This window comes from Chiloscyllium punctatum, chromosome 2 (assembly GCF_047496795.1).
Source record: "Chiloscyllium punctatum isolate Juve2018m chromosome 2, sChiPun1.3, whole genome shotgun sequence".
NCBI lineage: Eukaryota > Metazoa > Chordata > Chondrichthyes > Orectolobiformes > Hemiscylliidae > Chiloscyllium > Chiloscyllium punctatum.
The window spans coordinates 3,130,142-3,152,748 of NC_092740.1; the positions used below are offsets into that span (position 1 = coordinate 3,130,142).

At 47.0% G+C, this 22,607-nt stretch overlaps 1 protein-coding gene across 3 annotated transcripts in view; it reads left to right on the forward strand.

The window, feature by feature from the left end:
- spef2 (sperm flagellar 2) overlaps positions 1-2,360 on the forward strand; it is a 714,991-nt gene extending 712,631 nt beyond the window's left edge. For all 3 annotated transcript variants that reach the window (XM_072592835.1, XM_072592845.1, XM_072592854.1), the window contains exon 38: positions 2,138-2,360. In XM_072592835.1, the coding sequence (XP_072448936.1) occupies positions 2,138-2,278 (141 nt within the window). In that variant the 3' untranslated portion in view covers positions 2,279-2,360. The remainder of the gene's footprint in view (positions 1-2,137) is intronic.
- The last annotated feature ends 20,247 nt before the right edge of the window (positions 2,361-22,607 follow it).

Consider the following 22,607-nt stretch of genomic DNA (forward strand, 5'->3'; position numbering starts at 1 on the left):
ATTTTAGGTTCTTTGCCTCTCCCTCTCTCTCACCTATTTCCTTCTTGCACTTTGAATCACAGGTAAAATTGGGATGAGGATGGGATGATGGTTTGGGGAGGTACGGACTCAGGTGAAGTGTTCACAAGGTATCCAGCCTCTGACCAGCTCTTTCTGACTTATCTGCTACTATCTGATCAGATTTATCCCCCCACTCCACAATTCCACCCCCTGTGTTGACCTGGTGATGGTCAACACAAAGGAGGTCAAAGGGCAATGGCTGTATCCTGTCTTGCTGAAGATGATTTAGAGATGGACAAAGTTAAAGATCACATAGACCCAGGTTATAGTCCAACAGATCCATTTGGAAGTGCTAGTTCTGAAAGCTAGTGTAATAGTCATAGAGATGTACAGCACGGAAACAGACCCTTCGGCCCAACCCGTCCATGCCGACCAGATATCCCAACCCAATCTAGTCCCACCTGCCAGCACCCGGCCCATATCCCTCCAAACCCTTCCTATTCATATACCCATCCAAATGCCTCTTAAATGTTGCAATTGTACCAGCCTCCACCACTTCCTCTGGCAGCTCATTCCATACACGTACCACCCTCTGTGTGAAAAAGTTGCCCCTTAGGTCTCTTTTATATCTTTCCCCTCTCACCCTAAACCTATGCCCTCTCGTTCTGGACTCCTCACCCTAGAGAAAAGACCTTATCTATTTATCCTATCTATGCCCCTCATGATTTTATAAACCTCTATAAGGTCACCCCTCAGCCTTCGACGCTCCAGGGAAAACAGCCCCAGCCTGTTCAGCCTCTCCCTATAGCTCAAACCCTCCAACCCTGGCAACATCCTCGTAAATCTTTTCTGAACCCTTTCAAGTTTCACAACATCTTTCCGATAGGAAGGAGACCAGAATTGCACACAATATTCCAACAATAGCCTAACCAATATCCAGTACAGCCGCAACATGACCTCCCAACTCCTGTACTCAATACTCTGACCAATAAAGGAAAGCATACCAAACGCCTTCTTCACTATCCTATCTACCTGCGACTCCACTTTCAAGGAGCTATGAACCTGCACTCCATGGTCTCTTTGTTCAGCAACACTCCCTTTGGACCTTACCATTAAGTGTATAAGTCCTGCTAAGATTTGCTTTCCCAAAATGCAGCACCTCACATTTATCTGAATTAGATTCCATCTGCCACTTCTCAGCCCATTGGCCCATCTGGTCCAGATCCTGTTGTAATCTGAGGGAACCCTCTTCGCTGTCCACTACACCTCCAATTTTGGTGTCATCTGCAAACTTACTAACTGTACCTCTTATGCTCACATCCAAATCATTTATGTAAATGACAAGAAGTAGAGGACCCAGTACCGATCCTTGTGGCACTCCACTGGTCACAGGCTTCCAGTCTGAAAAACAACCCTCCACCAGCACCCTGTGTCTTCTACCTTTGAGCCAGTTCTGTATCCAAATGGCTAGTTCTCCCTGTATTCCATGAGATCTAACCTTGCTAATCAGTCTCCCATGGGGAACCTTGTCGAATGCCTTACTGAAGTCCATATAGAACACATCTACTGCTCTGCCCTCATCAGTCCTCTTCGTTACTTCTTCAAAAAAACTCCATCAAGTTTGTGAGACCTGATTTCCCACCCGTCCTTCCAAGTAAACCTGTTGAACTATAATCTGGTGTTGTGTGATTTTTAACTTTGCTGAAAATGGTTATAGCCTGATATTTACGTGGTGCGAATGTTACTCGCCACTTGTCAGCCCAAGCCTAAACATTTTCCAGATCTTTGAGTATGGACTGTTCCAGTTCCTGAGGAGTTGTGAACGGTGCTGAACATTGTACAATCATTGGGGAACATCCTCCACTTCTGACCTTCTGGTGGAGGGAAGGTCATTGATGAAGCAGCTGAAGATGGTTGGGTCTAGGACCCTCCCCTGAGGGACTCCTGCAGAGATGTCCTGGAGCTGAGATGACTGACCGTCCAACAACTACAACCACCTTCAAATGTGCAATGACTTAACCAGCAGAGAGTATTTCCTTTGATAAGCCACTTCCCCCAACCCAGTGCTTCCACATTCCCTCACGTTCTCTTTCCCATCTTGATCTGCAGTGTTTATTGTGTCTGTTTCTTGCTGCAGGATTTCAAGCCCATTTTGCAGAGGAAGCCAGTGGAAAATGAAGCAGTTGCAAGCAGCTCCCCTGAACTTTCAGTGGAAACCTCTTCAAACACACCGACGGACGATATAGGAGCAAACCGACGAAGACTTGCCAAATCGTGAAAGTTGTTTGTAAATGGCATTTATAACTGGCTCAGAATGTGGACGTCATTCAGTAACTGGAATAAAACCACAGCAAATTCCATCTTCCAGAACTCATTCCTTTAACAACAACAAAATTCCACAGATGCTGTTGATCTGAAACAAGCACAGAGAATGTCAGTTAAAAATCACACAACACCAGGTCATAGTCCAACAGGTTTATTTGGCTGCACACCTGATGAAGGAGTGGCACTTGAAAAGCTAGTGCTTCCAAATAAAGCTGTTGTACTATACCCTGGTGTTGTGTGATTTTTAACTTTGTCCACCCCAGTCCAACACTGGCACATCCACATCAGGAGAATCTCAGCACATTGTTTTATATCCACTCATTGTTTGTGCCCAATAACTGGCCCAGTATTTATTGCCCGTCCCTAGTTGCCCCTTGTGAAGGTGGGGGTGAGCTGCCTTCCTGACCCACTGCAGTCCATGTGCTGTAGGGTGACCCACAATGCCCTTAGGGAGGGAATTCCAGGATTCTGACCCCGGGACACTGAAGGAACAGTGATATATTTCCAAGTCAGGATGGTGAGGGGCTTGGAGGGGAACTTGCAGGGGGTGGTGTTCCCATGTATCTGCTGTCCTTGTCCTTCTAGATGGAAGTGGTTGTGGGTTTGGAAGGTGCTGTCTGAGGATCTTTGGTGCATTTGTGCAGTACATCTTGTAGCTAGTACACACTGCTGCTACTGAGGGTCAGTGGGGGAGGGAGGGGAGATTGTGGATGAGGTACCAATCAAGTAGCTGCTTTGTCCTGGATGGTGTCAAGCTTCTTGAGGACAGGCTTTGGGGAGTCAGGAGGTGAGTTACTCACCATAGTATTGCCAGCCTCTGACCTGCTCGTATAGTCACTGCACCTATGCGGTGAGTCCAGTTAAGTTTCTGACCAATGGAAACCCACAGGATGACGATAGAGGGCGATTCAGTGACAGTAACACCATTGAATGTCAAGGGGCGGTGGTTAGATTGTCTCTTGTTGATGATGGTCATAGCCTGGTATGTGTGTGGCGCAAATGTTACTTGCCTCTTGTCAGCCCAAGCCTGGATATTGTCCAGATCTTGTTGTATTTGAACATGGACTGCTTCAGTGTCTGAGGAGTTGTGAACGGTGCTGAACATTGTGTAATCATTGAGGAACATCCCCACTTTTTCTTGGGATACAAGTTCATAGCTCCATGAAACTGGAGCCATAGGTAGGCAGGGTGGTGAAGAAGGCTTTCAGCATGCTCACTTTCATTGGTCAGAGCATTAAGTGGAGGGGTTGGAATGTTTTACTGCAACTGTATAAGATGTTGGTGAGGCCACACTTGGAGAACTGCGCGCAGTTCTGGTTATCCTATTATAGAAAGGATATTGTACAACTAGAAAGAGTGCAGAAAATTTATTAGGACGTTGCCTGGACTGGAAGGTTTGAGTTATAAGGAGAGGTTCAATAGGCTGGAACTTTGTGCCCTGGAGCGTAGGAGACAGAGGGGTGATCTTATTGAGGTCTATAAACTCATGAGAGGCATAGATAATGTAGCTAGCGAACAGCTTTACCCCCGGGTAGGGGAGTCTAAAACAAGACGGTACAGGTTTACAGTGCCAGGGAAAGGTACAAAAGGAGAAAGTGAGGACTGCAGATACTGGAGATCAGAGCTGAAAATGTGTTGCTGGAAAAGCGCAGCAGGTCAGGGAGCATCCAAGGAGCAGGAGAATCGACGTTTTGGGCATGAGCCCTTCTTCAGGAATGAGGAAAGTGTGTCCAGCAGGCTAAGATAAAAGGTAGGGAGGAGAGACTTGGGGGAGGGGCATTGGGAATGCAATAGGTGGAAGGAGGTTAAGGTGAGGGTGATAGGCCGGAGTGGGGGTGGGGGCGGAGAGGTCAGGAAGAAGATTGCAGGTTAGGAAAGTGGTGCTGAGTTCGAGGGTTGGGACTGAGACAAGGTGGGGGGAGGGGAAATGAAGAAACTGGAGAAATCTGAGTTCATCCCTTGTGGTTGGAGGGTTCCCAGGCGGAAGATGAGGCGCTCTTCCTCCAGCCGTTGTGTTGCCATGGTCTGGCGATGGAGGAGTCCAAAGACCTGCATGCCCTTGGTGGAGTGGGAGGGGGAGTTGAAGTGTTGAGCCACGGGGTGGTTGGGTTGGTTGGTCCAGGTGTCCCAGAGGTGTTCTCTGAAACGTTCCGCAAGTAGGCGGCCTGTCTCCCCAATATAGAGGAGGCCACATCGGGTGCAGCGGATGCAGTAAATGATGTGTGTGTGGAGGTGCAGGTGAATTTGTGGCAGATATGGAAGGATCCCTTGGGGCCTTGGAGGGAAGTGAGGGGGGAGGTGTGGGCGCAAGTTTTGCATTTCTTGCGGTTGCAGGGGAAGGTGCCGGGAGTGGAGGTTAGGTTATAGAACATAGAACATAGAAAAATACAGCGCAGTACAGGCCCTTCGGCCCTCGATGTTGCGCCGACCGAAGCCTACCTAACCTACACTAGCCCAATAACCTCCATATGCTTGTCCAATGCCCCCTTAAATGCCCATTAAGAGGGAGAGTCCACCACTGCTACTGGCAGGGCATTCCATGAACTCTCAACCCGCTGAGTATAAAATCTACCCCTAACATCTGTCCTATACCAACCTCCCCTTAATTTAAAGCTATGTCCCCTGGTAACAGCTGACTTCATTAGCGGAAAAAGGTTCTCACTGTCAACCCTATCTAACCCCCTAATCATCTTGTACACCTCTATCAAATCTCCCCTAAACCTTCTTTTCTCCAATGAGAAAAGCCCCAAGTGCCTCAGCCTTTCCTCATACGATCTTCCTACCATACCAGGCAACATCCTGGTAAACCTCCTCTGCACTCGTTCCAATGCCTCCACATCCTTCCTATAGTATGGCGACCAAAACTGCACACAATATTCCAGATGCGGCCGCACCAGAGTCTTATACAACTGCAACATGACCTCAGGACTCCGGAACTCAATTCCTCTACCAATAAAGCCCAGTACACCATATGCCTTCTTCACAGCACTATTTACCTGGGTGGCAACTTTCAGAGATCTGTGTACATGGACACCAAGATCCCTCTGCTCATCCACACTACCAAGTAGTCTACCATTAGCCCAGTAATCCATCTTCTTGTTACTCCTACCAAAGTGAATGACTTCACACTTAGCTACATTGAACTCCATTTGCCACCTTTCTGCCCAGCTCTGCAACTTATCTATATCCCGCTGTAACCTGCCACATCCTTCCTCACTGTCTACAACTCCTCCGACTTTCGTATCATCCGCAAATTTGCTCACCCAGCCTTCTAGCCCTTCCTCCAAGTCATTTATAAAAATGACAAACAGCAATGGTCCCAAAACAGATCCTTGCGGAACACCGCTAGTAACTGCACTCCAAGATGAACCTTTATCATCAACTACTACCCTCTGTCTTCTTCCAGCCAGCCAATTCCTAATCCAAACCTCTAATGCACCCTCAATGCCATACCTCCGTAGTTTTTGCATTAGCCTGCCATGGGGAACCTTATCGAACGCCTTGCTAAAATCCATATACACCACATCTACTGCTTTACCCTCGTCCACTTCCTTGGTCACCTTCTCAAAGAACTCAATAAGGTTTGTGAGGCACGACCTGCTCTTCACAAAACCATGCTGACTATCCTTGATCACATTATTCTTATCCAGATGTTCATAAATCCTATCCCTTACAATTCTCTCTAAGACTTTGCCCACAACAGAAGTGAGACTCACTGGCCTATAGTTACTCGGGCTATCCCTGCTCCCCTTCTTGAACAAGGGAACCACATTTGCTATCCTTGGGGTTGGTGGGGGGTGTGGACCTGACGAGGGAGTCACGGAGGGAGTGGTCTTTTCGGAACGCTGATAGGGGAGGGGAGGGAAATATATCCCTGGTGGTGGGGTCCGTTTGGAGGTGGTGGAAATGATGGTGGATGATACGATGTATCTGGAGGTTGGTGGGGTGGTAGGTGAGGACCAGTGGGGTTCTGTCCTGGTGGGGATTGGAGGGGCGGGGCTCAAGGGCGGAGGAGCGGGAAGTGGAGGAGATGTGGTGGAGAGCATCGTTTACCACGTCTGGGGGGGAAATTGCGGTCTTTGAAGAAGGAGGCCATCTGGGTTGTATGGTATTGGAACTGGTCCTCCTGGGACATTTACTATAAACCGACCGACTCCCACAGCTACCTAGACTACACCTCCTCCCACCCTGCCCCCTGTAAAACCGCCATCCCATATTCCCAATTCCTTCGTCTCCGCTGCATCTGCTCCCAGGAGGACCAGTTCCAAAACCGAACAACCCAGATGGCCTCCTTCTTCAAAGGACCTTCTCACCCTCACCTTAACCTCCTTCCACCTATCGCATTTCCAACGCCCCTCCCCCAAGTCCCTCCTCCCTACCTTTTATCTTAGCCTGCTGGACACACCCTCCTCATTCCTGAAGAAGGGCTTATGCCCGAAACGTCGATTCTCCTGCTCCTTGGATGCTATCTGACCTGCTGCGCTTTTCCAGCAACACATTTTCAGCAAAGATACAAAAGGGTCCAGAAGGACAAGTTTTTTACACACAGGGTGGGCAGTGTCTGGAATGGGCTGGTAGAGGTACTGGGGGAAGGGAATACAATTTCATAATTTAAGAAACATTTACAAAGGTATGTGGATGGAATAGGCGTGGAGGGAATATGGACCAAATGCAGGTAAATGGGACCAATTTAATTGTGAAAACTGGGCGGGGTGGGCAAGTTTTTTCTTCCTCACTCTCCACGGGAGTCGTACCGGAGGATTGGAAGGAGGTGAAGGTTGTTCCTCATTTCAAGAAGGGTCATAGGGAAATCCCTGGAAATTACAGACCAGTCAGTCTTACATCTGTGGTCAGCAAGGTTTTGGAAAGAATTCTGAGGGATTGGATTTATGACAATTTGGCAAAGCATAGTGTAATTAAAGGCAATCAGCATGGCTTTATGAGGGGCAGGTCATGCCTCACGAATCTTATTGAGTTCTTTGAGGAGGTGACCAGACAGGTCGAAGAATTACACAAAGGTTGGAGGTGCCGTTGATAGTATAGAGGGCTACTGCAGGCTGCAGCGTGACATAGACAGGATGCAGAGCTGGGCTGAGAAATGGCAGATGGAGTTCAACCTGGATAAATGTGAAGTGATGCATTTTGGAAGGTCGAACTCGAATGCTGAATATAGGATTAAAGACAGGATTCTTGGCAGTGTGGAGGAACAGAGAGATCTGGGTGTGCAAGTACATAGATCCCTCAAAGTTGCCACCCAAGTGGATAGGGTTGTTAAGAAAGCATACGGTGTTTTGGCTTTCATTAACAGGGAGATCGAGTTTAAGAGCCGCGAGGTTTTGCTGCAGCTCTACAAGTCCCTGGTGAGACCACACTTGGAATATTGTGTCCAGTTCTGGTCGCCCTACTATAGGAAAGATACAGAGGCTTTGGAGAGGGTGCACAGAAGGTTTACAAGAATACTGCCTAGACTGGAGGGCTTGCCTTATGAAGAAAGGTTGAATAAGCTTGGACTTTTCTCTCTGGAGAGAAGGAGGAAGAGAGGAGATCTGATAGAGGTGTACAAAATAATGAGAGGAATGGATAGAGTCAATAGCCTGAGACTTTTCCCCAGGGCAGGATTGACTGGTATGAGGGGTCATAGTTTGAAGATATTAGGAGGAAGGTACAAAGGAGACACCAGAGGTAGGTTCTTTATGCAGAGAGTTGTGAATGTATGGAATGCGTTGCCAGCTGTGGTGGTGGAAGCAGAGTCATTGGGGACATTTAAGCGACTGCTGGACATACACATGGAGAGCAGTGAGTTGAGGGGTGTGTAGTTTAGGTTATTATATTTTACATGAGGATTAAATCTCGGCACAACATTGTGGGCCGAAGGGCTTGTTCTGTGCTGTACTTTTCTATGGTCTATGTACTCAGGAAACCAGACCCACAGTAAACTCAGCTCTGAGAGCTATGGGGGAATGGGAGTGATCTCAAATGATAAACTTTCTCAATATAAAAGTACACATTGATTCGTGGTCTTCTGAAACACTGATTGTGAATCTCTTGTTACTGTTAACAAAGACAAAATGTTCTGTTGGTTCAATGATAGAATCTGAATATCAATTAGACAGCAGCTCAAAACCTTTAAGGTGCAGCCATTTCCCTGTTCTGTTGCTGAGAATCTCGGCACAGAGGTTGGAACTATCCTGAACTGTAACGCAAACAGGACAGATAAGGGGCCATCATCGGCAGGTTTGTCCTTAGATATCAGCAATGGCTCAGTGAACACCAACGACACAGGGAGAAAGAGGGATGGGATGGTAAGGCAGGATTTCAGGGAGCTAGAGTGGAAGCTGAGAGCTAGAACAGAGAGTTGTTAGCTCTGGTTTGTTGCCCGTGCCATGTGATAGCGAGGCAAGGGATAGGGAGAGATATCAGCTGAACATGCCATAGAGTCTTAGAGACGTACAGCATGGAAACAGACCCTTCGGTCCAACCCGTCCATGCCGACCAGATATCCCAACCCAATCTAGTCCCACCTGCCAGCACCCGGCCCATATCCCTCCAAACCCTTCCTATTCATATACCCATCCAAATGCCTCTTAAATGTTGCAATTGTACCAGCCTCCACCACTTCCTCTGGCAGCTCATTCCATACACGTACCACCCTCTGTGTGAAAAAGTTGCCCCTTAGGTTTCTTTTATATCTTTCCCCTCTCACCCTAAACCTATGCCCTCTAGTTCTGGACTCCCCGAACCCAGGGAAAAGACTTTGTCCATTTACCCTATCCATGCCCCTCATAATTTTGTAAACCTCTATAATGTCACCCCTCAGCCTCCGATGCTCCAGGGAAAACAGCCCCAGCCTGTTCAGCCTCTCCCTGTAGCTCAGATCCTCCAACCCTGGTAACATCCTTGTAAATCTTTTCTGAACCCTTTCAAGTTTCTCAACATCTTTCCAATAGGAAGGAGACCAGAATTGCACGCAATATTCCCACAGTGGCCTAACCAATGTCCTGTACAACCTCAACATGACCTCCCAGCTCCTGTACTCAATACTCTGACCAATAAAGGAAAGCATACCAAACGCCTTCTTCACTATCCTATCTACCTGCGACTCCACTTTCAAGGAGCTATGAACCTGCACTCCAAGGTCTTTTTGTTCAGCAACTCTCCCTAGGATCTTACCATTAAGTGTATAAGTCCTGCTAAGATTTGCTTTCCCAAAATGCAGCACCTCGCATTTATCTGAATTAAACTCCATCTGCCACTTCTCAGCCCACTGGCCCATCTGGTCCAGATCCTGTTGTAATCTGAGGTAACCCTCTTCGCTGTCCACTACACCTCCAATTTTGGTATCATCTGCAAACTTACGAACTGTACCTCTTATGCTCACATCCAAATCATTTATATAAATGACAAAAAGTAGAGGACCCAGCACCGATCCTTGTGGCACTCCACTGGTCACAGGCCTCCAGTCTGAAAAACAACCCTCCACCACCACCCTCTGTCTTCTACCTTTGAGCCAGTTCTGTATCCAAATGGCTAGTTCTCCCTGTATTCCATGAGATCTAACCTTGCTAATCAGTCTCCCATGGGGAACCTTGTCGAACGCCTTACTGAAGTCCATATAGATCACATCTACTACTCTGCCCTCATCAATCCTCTTTGTTACTTCATCAAAAAACTCAATCAAGTTTGTGAGACATGATTTCCCATACACAAAGCCATGTTGACTATCCCTAATCAGTCCTTGCCTTTCCAAATACATGTACATCCTGTCCCTCGGGATTCCCTCCAACAACTTGCCCACCACCAAGGTCAGGCTCACCGGTCTATAGTTCCCTGGCTTGTCCTTACCACCCTTCTTAAACAGGGACACCATGTTTGCCGACCTCCAGTCTTCTGGCACCTCACCTGTGACTATCGATGATACAAATATCTCAGCAAGAGGCCCAGCAATCACTTCTCTAGCTTCCCACAGAGTTCTCGGGTACACCTGATCAGGTCCTGGGGATTTATCCACTTTTAACCATTTCAAGACATCCAGCACTTCCTCCTCTGTAATCTGGACATTTTGCAAGATGTCACCATCTATTTCCCTCCAGTCTATATCTTCCATATCCTTTTCCACAGTAAATACTGATGCAAAATATTCATTTAGTATCTCCCCCATTCTCTGCGGCTCCACACAAAGGCCACCTTGCTGATCTTTGAGGGGCCCTATTCTCTCCCTAGTTACCCTTTTGTCCTTAATATATTGTAAAACCTGTTTGGATTCTCCTTAATTCTATTTGCCAAAGCTATCTCATATCCCCTTTTTGCCCTCGTGATTTCCCTCTTAAGTATACTCCTACTGCCTTTATACTCTTCTAAGGATTCACTCGATCTGTCCTGTGCTGACATATGCTTCCTTCTTTTTCTTAACCAAACCCTCAATTTCTTTAGTCATCCAGCATTCCCTATACCTACCAGCCTTCCCTTTCACCCTGACAGGAATATACTTTCTCTGGATTCTTGTTATCTCATTTCTGAAGGCTTCCCATTTTCCAGGTGTCCCTTGACCTGTGACCATCTGCCCCAATCAGCTTTCAAAAGTTCTTGCCTAATACCGTCAAAATTGGCCTTTCTCCAAGTTAGAACTTCAACTTTTAGATCTGGTCTATCCTTTTCCATCACTATTTTAAATGTAATAGAATTATGGTCGCTGGTCCCAAATTGCTCCCCCACTGACACCTCAGTCACCTGCCCTGCCTTATTTCCCAAGAGTAGGTCAAGTTTTGCACCTTCTCTAGTAGGTACATCCACATACTGAATCAGAAAATTGTCTCGTAGGCACTTAAGAAATTCATCTCCATCTAAACCTTTGACACTATGGCAGTCCCAGTCAATGTTTGGAAAGTTAAAATCCCCCAACATAACCACCCTATTATTCTTACAGATAGCTGCGATCTCCTTACAAGTTTGTTTCTCAATTTCCCTCTGACTATTTTGGGGTCTATAATACAAGCTGAAAATGTGTTGCTGGAAAAGTGCAGCAGGTCTGGCAGCATCCAAGGAACAGGAGAATCGACATTTCGGGCATGAGCCCTTCTTCAGGAATGAGGAGTGTGTGCCAAGCAGGCTAAGATAAAAGGTAGGGAGGAGGGACTTGGGGGAGGGGCATTGGAAATGCGATAGGTGGAAGGAGGTCAAGGTGAGGGTGATAGGCCGGAGTGGGGGTGGGGGCGGAGTGGTCAGGAAGAAGATTGAAGGTTAGGAAGGTGGTGCTGAGTTTGAGGGACAAGGTGGGGGGAGGGGAAATGAGGAAACTGGAGAAATCTGAGTTCATCCCTTGTGGTTGGAGGGTTCCCAGGCGGAAGATGAGGCGCTCTTCCTCCAGGCGTCGTGTTGCTATGGTCTGGCGATGGAGGAGTCCAAGGACCTGCATGTCCTTGGTGGAGTGGGAGGGGGAGTTGAAGTGTTGAGCTACGGGCTGGTTGGGTTGGTTGGTCCAGGTGTCCCAGAGGTGTTCTCTGAAATGTTCTGCAAGTAGGCGGCTTGTCTCCCCAATATAGAGGAGGTCACATCGGGTGCAGCGGATGCAATAAATGATGTGTGTGGAGGTGCAGGTGAATTTGTGACAGATATGGAAGTATCCCTTGGGGCCTTGGAGGGAAGTGAGGGGGGAGGTGTGGGCGCAAGTTTTGCATTTCTTGCAGTTGCAGGAGAAGGTGCCGGGAGTGGAGGTTGGGTTGGTGGGGGGTGTGGACCTGACGAGGGAGTCGCGGAGGGAGTGGTCTTTTCGGAATGCTGATAGGGAAGGGAAATATATCCCTGGTGTTGGGGTCTGTTTGGAGGTGGCAGAAATGACGGCGGATGATACGATGTATCTGGAGGTTGGTGGGGTGATAGGTGAGGACCAGTGGGGTTCTGTTCTGGTGGTGATTGGAGGGGCGGGGCTCAAGGGCAGAGGAGCGGGAAGTGGAGGAGATGCGGTGGAGGGCATCGTCGATCACGTCTGGGGGGAAATTGCGGTCTTTGAAGAAGGAGGCCATTTGGGTTGTACGGTTTTGGAACTGGTCCTCCTGGGAGCAGATGCGGCGGAGACGAAGGAATTGGGAATATGGGATGGTGTTTTACAGGGGGCAGGGTGGGAGGAGGTGTAGTCTAGGTAACTGTGGGAGTTGGTTGGTTTATAGTAAATGTCCCAGGAGGACCAGTTCCAGCACCACCTTCCTAACCTTCAATCTTCTTCCTGACCTCTCCGACCCCACCCCCACTCTGGCCTATCACCCTCACCTTAACCTCCTTCCACCTATCGCATTTCCAATGCCCCTCCCCCAAGTCCCTCCTCCCTTCCTTTTATCTTAGCCTGCTGGACACACTTTCCTCATTCCTGAAGAAGGGCTCATGCCCGAAACGTCGATTCTCCTGTTCCTTGGATGCTGCCTGACCTGCTGAGCTTTTCCAGCAACACATTTTCAGCTCTGATCTCCAGCATCTGCAGTCCTCACTTTCTCCTCGAAGGTCTATAATACAATCCTAATAAGGTGATCATCCCTTTCTTATTTCTCAGTTCCACCCAAATAACTTCCCTGGATGTATTTCCGGGAATATCCTCCCTCAGCACAGCTGGAATGCTATCCCTTATCAAAAATGCCACTCCCCCTCCTCTCTTGCCTCCTTTTCTATCCTTCCTGTAGCACTTGTATCCTGGAACATTAAGCTGCCAGTCCTGCCCATCCCTGAGCCATGTTTCCGTAATTGCTATGATATCCCAGTCCCATGTTCCTAACCATGCCCCGAGTTCATCAGCCTTCCCTGTTAGGCCTCTTGCATTGAAATAAATGCAGTTTAATTTATTAGTCCTACCTTGTCCCTGCCTGCCCTGACTGTTTGACTCACTTCTGTTCTCAGCTGTACCAGTCTCAGATCGATCTCTTTCCTCACTATCTCCCTGGGTCCCAACCCCCCCCACCTTACTAGTTTAAATCCTCCCAAGCAGTTCTAACAAATTTCCCTGCCAGTATATTGGTCCCCTTCCAATTTAGGTGCAATCCGTCCTTCTTCTCCAGGTCACTTCTACCCCAAAAGTGATTCCAATGATCCAAGAATGTGAATCCTTTTTCCATACACCAGCTCCTCAGCCATGCATTCATCTGCTCTATCCTCCTATTCCTACCCTCACTAGCTCGTAGCACTGGGAGTAATCCAGATATTACTACCCTCGAGGACCTCCTTTTTAAATTTCTGCCTAACTCTCTGTAACTTCCCTTCAGAGTCTCAACCTTTTCCCTTCCAATGTCGTTGGTTCTAATGTGGACAATGACCTCCTGCTGGCCCTTCTCCCCAGTGAGAACATTCTGCACCCTCTCTGAGACATCCTTGATCCTGGCATCAGGGAAACAACACAGCATTCTGCTTTTTCTCTGCTGGCCACAGAAACGTCTGTCTGTACCTCAGACTACAGAATCCCCGAACACAATTGACCTCTTGGAATACCGACGTACCCCTCGTTGCATTAGAGCCAGTCTCAATGCCAGAAACTTGGCTGTTCGTGCTACGTTTCGCTGAGAATCCTTGGCTGCAAGGATGGTGCAGGAGGGAGGGTTTCATGTTCTTGGATAATTGGGGCTCATTCTGGGGAAGGTGGGACTTGTACAAACAGGACGGTCTTCACTTGAACCAGAGGGGTATTAATATCCTGGGTGGGAAGTTTGCTGGTGCTATTCGGGTGGGTTTGAACTAGCTCAGCAGGGGGCTGGGAACCGGAGGTGAAGTTGCAGTGCACAGGAGGATGAGAGTAGGAAGGACAGGGACAGGATTTCAGGCTCACAGGAATGTGCTAGCGGACAGCAAACTGGTTTGAAGTATGTCTACTTCAACACCAGAAATATCCAGAATAAGGTCAGTGAGCTGGTACCTGGGACTTCGATGTTGTGGCCATTTCGGAGACATGGATAGGGCGGGTGAGGAATGGATGTTGCAGGTACCAGGGTTTAGATCTTTCATTAAGAACAGGCAAGGTGGTAAAAGAGGGGAGGCATGGCCTTGTTAATCAAGGTTAGTATAACGGTGGCTGAAAGAACTTTTGATGAGGACTCATCTACTGAGGTAGTGTGGACTGAGGTTAGAGGAGAGGTCACACTGCTTGGAGATTTTTATAGGCCTCCGCAGAGTTCCAGGGAGGTGGAAGAGAGGATTAGCAAAATGATTCTGGGGAGGAGTGAAAGGAACAGGGTGGTCATTATGGGGGACTTTAACTTCTCCAACATTGACTGGAAATGCTATAACTCCAGTACGTTGGATGGATCAGTTTTTGTCCAATGTGTATAGGAGGATTTCCTGACACAGTATGTCGAAGGGCCGACAAAAGGAGAGGCCACACTGGATCTGGTGCTTGGTAATGAACCAAGCCAGTTGTTTGATTTAGTTGTAGGTGAGCACTTTGGAGAGAGTGACCATAATTCAGTTACATTTAGTTTAGCGATGGAAAGGGATAGGTACATGCCACAGGTCAAGGGTTATCAATGGAGCAAGGGCAATTATAATGCGATTAGGCAAGAATTAGGATGCATAGAATGGGGTCGCAAATTGGGGGGGATGCAGACAATCGAAATGTGGAGCCGGTTTAAGGAACAGATATTGTGTGTCCTTGATAGGTATGTCCCTGTCAGACAGGGAGGAAGTGATAAGGTAGAGGAACCGTGGTTTACAACAGAAATTACATCTCTTGTTACGAAGAAGAAGGAGGCTCATGTGTTGATGAGGCTAGATGATTCAGATGAGGCGATGGAGAGTGACAGATCAGCTCGGAAGGATTTAAAGAGAGAGTTAAGAAGAGCAAAGACAGGACACGAGCAGTCTTTAGCAAATAGAATAAAGGGGGAGAACCCTAAAGCTTTCTATAGGTATATGAGGAATAAAAGGATGATTAGGGTAGGAATAGAGCCAATCAAAGACAGACATGGGAAGTTGAGTGTGGACGCTGTGGAGATTGGAGAGGTGCTAAACAAACATTTCTCATCGGTTTTCACTCAGGAAAAGGACATTATTGTTAAGGAGAAGAATGAGGTACGAGATATTAGACTAGAAAGGATCGAGGTTAGTTACGAACAGGTGTTATCAATTCCAGAAGGAGTGAAAGTAGACAAGTCCCCTGGGCCGGATGGGATTTATCCGAGGATTCTCTAGGAAGCTAGGGAGGAGATAGCAGAGCCTTTGGCTTTGATGTTTGAGTCGTCATTGTCTACAGGTTTGGTACCTGAGGACTGGAGGATTGCAAATGTTGTGCCCTTGTTCAGGAAGGGCAGCAGAGATGACCAAGGTAATTATAGACCAGTGAGCCTTACATCTGTTGTAGGAAAGGTTTTGGAAAGGATTATAAGAGATAAAATTTATAATCATCTAGCAAGCAACAATTTGATTGGAGATAGTTAATGTGGTTTCGTCAAGGGCAGGTTGTGCCTCTCAAACCTCATTGAGTTTTTTGAGAAGGTGACCGAGCATGTGGGTAAGGGTAGGGCAGTTGACGTGGTGTACATGGACTTCAGTAAAGCCTTTGATAAGGTTCCACATGGTAGGCTGTTGGAGAAAATACAGAGGCATGGAATTGAGGGTGATTTAGCAGTTTGGATTAGAAACTGGCTTTCTGGAAGAAGGCAGCGAGTGGTGGTTGATGGAAAATATTCAGCCTGGAGTCCGGTTAATAGTGGTATGCCACAAGGATCTGTTTTGGGACCACTGCTGTTTGTCATTTTTATAAATGACTTGGACGCAGGCATAGGTGGATGGGTTAGTAAGTTTGCAGATGACGCTAAAATCAGTGGAGTAGTGGACAGTGTGGAAGAATGTTTCAGGTTGCAGGGGAACTTGGATAAACTGCAGAATTGGGCTGAGAGGTGGCAAATGGAGTTCAATGCAGCTAAATGTGAGGTTATTCACTTTGGGAAGAATAACAGGAAGGCAGAGTATTGGGTCAATGGAAAGATTCTTGGTAGTGTGGGTGTGCAGAGGGATCTTGGAGTCCATGTACATAGATCCCTGAAAGTTGCCACCCAGGTAGATAGTGCTGTTAAGAAGGCATACAGTGTGTTAGGTTTCATTGTAGAGGGATTGAGTTCTGGAGCTGCAATATCATGCTGTAACTGTACAAAACGCTGGTGCGGCCGCACTTGGAATATTGTGTCCAGTTCTGGTCACCCCATTACAGGAAGGATGTGGAAGCATTGGAAAAGGTGCAGAGGAGATTTACCAGGATGTTGCCTGGTGGAGGGAAGGTCTTATGAGGAAAGGCTGAGAGACTTGGGTCTGTTCTCATTGGAGAGAGGAAGGCTAAGGGGGGATTTGATAGAGACATACAAGATGATCAGAGGATTAGATAGGGTAGACAGTGAGAGTCTTTCTCCTAGGATGATGATGTCAGCTTGTACGAGGGGGCATAACTACAAATTGAGGGGTGATAGATTTAAGACAGATGTCAGAGGCAGGTTAATTACCTAGAGAGTGGTAAGGGCGTGGAATGTCCTACCTGCCAGTGTAGTTAACTCAGCCACATTAGGGAGATTTAAACAATCCTTGGATAAGCACATGGATGATGATGGGATAGTGGAGGGGGATGGGATTAGGTTAGTTCACAGGTCGTCGCAACATCGAGGGCCGAAGGGCCTGTTCTGCGCTGGATTGTTCTATGTTCGATGTTAGTGATTCTCTGGTTGTGGTGCACTTTGCTGAAGGCTGAGCGAAAATATGAACATTTCCGAAGGGAATACTAAGAGATAGCTCTACACCTGACCAATCCCTGCAGGCACAGAGAGAGATGAGAGAGAGAGATGCAATTGAGACACCATAGCACGCAGAAACAGGCACAGAAATAGGCTGAGTAGAGGATAGGCCCTGGGTACATAAGGAACCTGTGCATGTTTATAAAATCCAGGGCAAGCTGAAGCGATGATTCTGCTGTTTTGAAAAGTAAAGGAGTTCTCTCACCGTTGTCATAGTTGGAGAGCGCTACCATTCACTAAATGGGACGGTTGTAACTCAGTCAAATCCTCTGTTTAGCTGTTAAATGAAGGTTTTTTTGAAAAGGTTGTGGATTAGAAATGGTGTGTTTATGGCATTTTGCAGTGTCATACAGCTACAATATGACTGCACAACTCTGAACCTCTCCCAGCTGATATTGTTTAGCTGATCTCTACACGTCTTTTCCCAGCAACCCCCTGTCCTTCTTTGAGCTGTTCTCTTGCCTGTTCTGTTTTGACCACCCCTCACTCTCGACTTCCTTATCTTTTCCAGTTTTTAATCCTCTTTTCCTCCACTGTCAGGAATCTAAATTCTGCAGCTAAAAGTTGAGAAGGCTGATGTTGTGAAAATGTTTCAGCAGGGCATTGATAATATCATGTGCAAAACATACGGCAAAATAATTTGATGTAATTTATATCTTTTGGTGAAGTGTGTAAACAAATGAGAAATGGGTTGCCAAACCAAGCCCCAACTGCAACCCGATCACATCACCTACTGTATCTGTCGCCCCCGATGTGGTCTCCTCTACATTGGGGAGACTGGGCGCCTCCTAGCAGAGCGCTTTAGGGAACATCTCCGGGACACCCGCACCAATCAACCAAACCGCCCTGTGCCCCAACATTTCAACTCCCCCTCCCACTCTGCCGAGGACATGGAGGTCCTGGGCCTCCTTCACCGCCGCTCCCTCACCACCAGACGCCTGGAGGAAGAACGCCTCATCTTCCGCCTCGGAACACTTCAACCCCAGGGCATCAATGTGGACTTCAACAGTTTCCTCATTTCCCCTTCCCCCCGACATTATCCCAGTCCCAACCTCTCAACTCAGCACCGCCCTCTTGAACGGTCCAACCTGTCCATTTTCATTCTTACCTATCCAGTCCGCCCTCCTCTCTGACCTATCACCTTCTCCCCCACCTCCATCCACCTATCACATTCCCAGATACCCTCCCATTTATCTCTCAGCCCCCCGGCCCACAAGCCTCATTCCTGATGGAGGGCTTTTGCCTGAAATGTTGATTCTCCTGCTCCTCGGATATTGCCTGACCTGCTGTGCTTTTCCAGCACCACCCTCTCGACTGTGATCTCCAGCATCTGCCGTCCTCACTTTCACCAAAACTATAATTGCACTCTTGCCAAAAAGAATAATTTATCAACGAAATATCGACAAATGTCTTCACATGTTATAAAACCTGGCATGTTGATTTCAAACTGAATGTTCAAACATCTGCTGGACAGATGGAGTACTAACTGCACCCAATGGAGTACTAACTGCACCAATGGAGTACTAACTGCACCCAATGGAGTACTAACTGCACTGATGGAGTGCTACGGGCGGCATGGTGGCACAGTGGTTAGCACTGCTGCCTCACAGCGCCAGAGACCCGGGTTCAACTCCAGCCTCAGGCGACTGACTGTGTGGAGTTTGCACATTCTCCCCGTGTCTGTGTGGGTTTCCTCCCACAATCCAAAAATGTGCAGGTTTGGTGAATTGGCCATGCTAAATTGCCCGTAGTGTTAGGCGAAGTTGTAAATGTAGGGGAATGGGTCTGGGTGGGTTGCTCTTCGGAGGGTCAGTATGGACTTGTTGGGGCGAAGGGCCTGTTTCCACACTGTAAGTAAGTAATCCAATCTAACTGCACTGATGGGATACTAATTGCACTAAAAGGATACTAACTGCACCAATACAGTACTAACTGCACTGATGGAGTAGCAAATGCATCAATGGAGTACTAACTCACCTATGGAGTACTTACTGCACCGATGGAGTGCTAACTGCACTGGTGGAGTATTAACTATACTGATAGAGTACTAACTGCACTAATGGAGTACTAACTGAACTGATGGAATACTAACTGCACTGATGGAGTATTAACTGCACCAATAGAGTACTAACCATATTGACTGGGTACTAACTGCACCGATGGAGTACTAACTGCACCAATGGAGTACTGATTACACTGATGTAATAGTAACTGCACTGATGGAGTACTAACTGCACTGATGGAGTACTACCTGCACTGATCAATACTAACTGCACTGATAAATACTAACTGCACTGATGGAATACTAAGTGCATGACGGAGTGCTAACTGCATTGATGGAATACTGCTCACACCAATGGAGTATTAACTGCACTGATGGAGTACTAACTGCACTGAGAGATAACTAACTGCACTGATGGAGTTGTGCTTACAATGATGGAGTACTAACTGCACCGATGGAGTACTAACTGCACCGATGGAGTACTAACTGCACTGATGGAATACTAACTGCACTGAATGAGTACTAACTGCCCCGATGGAGTACTAACTGCACCAATGGAGTACTGATTACACTGATGGAATACTAACTGCACCAATTGAGTACTAACTGCACTGATGGAATACTAAGTGCATGAAGGAGTGCTAACTGCATCGATGGAATGCTAATTATACTGACAGAGTATTAACTGCACTGATGGAGTACTAACTGCACCGATGGTGTACCAACTGCATCGATGGCATACTAACTGCACGATGGGATACTGCTTGCTTCGGTGGTGTACCAATTGCACTAATGGAGTACTATGTGCGCCGATGGACTACTAACTGCACCAATGGAGTGCTGATTACGCTGATGGAGTATTAACTGCACTGATGGAGTACTAACTGTACCGAGGATAACTAACTGCACTGATGGAGTTGTGCTTACAATGATGGAGTACTAACTGCACTGATGGAGTACTAACATCACCAATGGAGTACTAAGAGCACCGATGGAGCACTAAGAGCACCATTGGCTAACTGCACCAATGGAGTTCTGATTACACTGATGGAGTAGTAACTGCACCGATGGAGTACTAACTGCACTGATGGAGTGCTACCTGCACTGATCAATACTAACTGTACTGATAAATATTAACTGCACTGATGGAATACTAAGTGCATGAAGGAGTGCTAAGTGCACCAATGGGGTACAAGTGCACCAATGGAGTGCTAACTACACTGATGGTGTACTAAATGCACCGATGAGGTACTAACTGTACTGATGGAGTACTAATTGCACTGATAGAGTAGTAACTGCAGTGAAGGAGTACCAACTGCAGCGATGGTGTGCTAACTGCACCGAAAGAGTACTAACTGCATCGATGGAGTGCTCAATGCACTGATGGAGTACTAACTGTACTGATGGAGTACTACCTGTAGTGATGAAGTACTAACTGTACTGATGGAGTACTAAGGGCAGCATACAGCGCCAGGGACATGGGTTCGATTCCAGCCTTGAAGTGGAGTTTGCACATTCTCCCCGTGTCTGTGTGGGTTTCCTCTGGGTGCTCCAGTTTCCTCCCACAGTCCAAAGATGTGCAGGTGAGGGTGGATTGGCCATGCTAAATTGCCCTTAGAGTTAGGTGCATTTAGTTAGGGGGAATGGGTCTGGGTGGGTTACTCTTCGGAGGGTCAGTGTGGACTAGTTGGGCCAAAGGGCTTGTTTCCACACTATAAGGAATCTAATCTAAATGCACCAAAGGAGTTTTAAGTGCACCAATGGAGTGCTAACTGCACTGATGCAGTACTAACTGCACTGAGGAGTATGAAGTGCACCAATAGAGTACTAACTGTACTGATGGAGTACTAACTGCAACGAAGTAGTGTTAAGTGCATCATTGGAGTACTAACTGTACTGATGTAGTACTAACTGCACTGAGGAGTATTAAGTGCACCAATAGAGTATTAACTGTACTGATGGAGTACTAACTGCACTGAGGAGTATTAAATGCACCAATAGAGTACTAACTGTACTGATGGAATACTAACTGCACCGAAGTAGTGTTAAGTGCACCATTGGAGTACTAATTGTACTGATGCAGTACTAACTGCACTGAGGAGTATTAAGTGCACCATTGGAGTACTAACTGTACTGATGGAGTACTAACTGTACTGATAATGTCCTCAATGCACTGATGGAGTTCTAACTCCAGCGATGCTGCGCTAACTGCACCAAAAGAGTGCCAACTGCAACAGTGGAATAGTCAATGCACCGATGGAGTATTACCTGCACTGATGAAGTGCTAACTGCCCCAATGGAGTACTAACTGCCCTAATGGTATACTAACTGCACTGAATGAGTACTAACTGCCCCAATTGGGCACTAACTGCACCAATGGAGTACTGATTACACTGATGGAATAGTAACTGCACCGATGGAGTACTAACTGCACTGATGGAATACTAAGTGCATGCAGGAGTGCTAACTGCATCGATGGAATACTAATTGTACTGACTGAGTACTAACTGCACTGATGGACTACTGCTTACACCAATGAGAAATGTACTAATGGAGTACTAACTGCACTGTTGGAGTACTGCTTACACCAATGGAGTATTAACTGCACTGATGGAGTACGAACTACACCGAGGGATAAGTAACTGCACTGATGGAGTTGAGCTTACAACAATGGAGGTCTAACTGCCCTGATGGAGTACTAAAATCACCAATGGAGTACTAAGAGCACCGATGGTGTACTAACTGCACTGATGGAGTATTAATTGTACTGGTGGAGTGCTGGGTGCACCAATGGAGTGCTAATTGCGCTGATGGATTACTAACTGCACCAATGGAGTACTGATTACACTGATGGAGTAGTAACTGCGCTGATGGCATACTACCTGCCCTGATCAATACTAACTGCACTGATAAATGTTAACTGCACTGACGGAATACTAAGTGCATGAAGGAGTGCTAAGTGCACCAATGGGGTACAAGTACACCAATGGAGTACTAACTGCACTGATGATGTACTAAATGCACCGATAGAGTACTAACTGCACCGATGGAGTGCTAATTGCACCGATGGAGTAGTAACTGCAGTGATGGAGTGTTAACTACAGTGATGGAGTACTAACTGCAGTGATGGAGTACTAACTGCAGCGATGGTGTGCTAACTGCACTGAAAGAGTACTAACTGCATTGATGGCGTGCTCAATGCACTGATGGAGTACTAACTGTACTGATGGAATACTAACTGCACTGATGGAGTGTTAAGTGCACCAATGGAGTACTAACTGCACTGATGGAGTACTAACTGCACCAATGATTACACTGATGAAGGACTAACTGCACTGATGGAGTACTAACAGATGGATAACTAACTGATGGAGAGCTAACTGTTCTGATGGTGTACTAACTGCATTGATGGAGTACTAATTTCACTGATTGAATGCTAACTGCAGTGATGGAGTTGTGACTGCACCAATGGATTACTAACTGCACTGATGGAGTACTAACTGCACCAAAGGTGTACCAATTGCACCGATGGA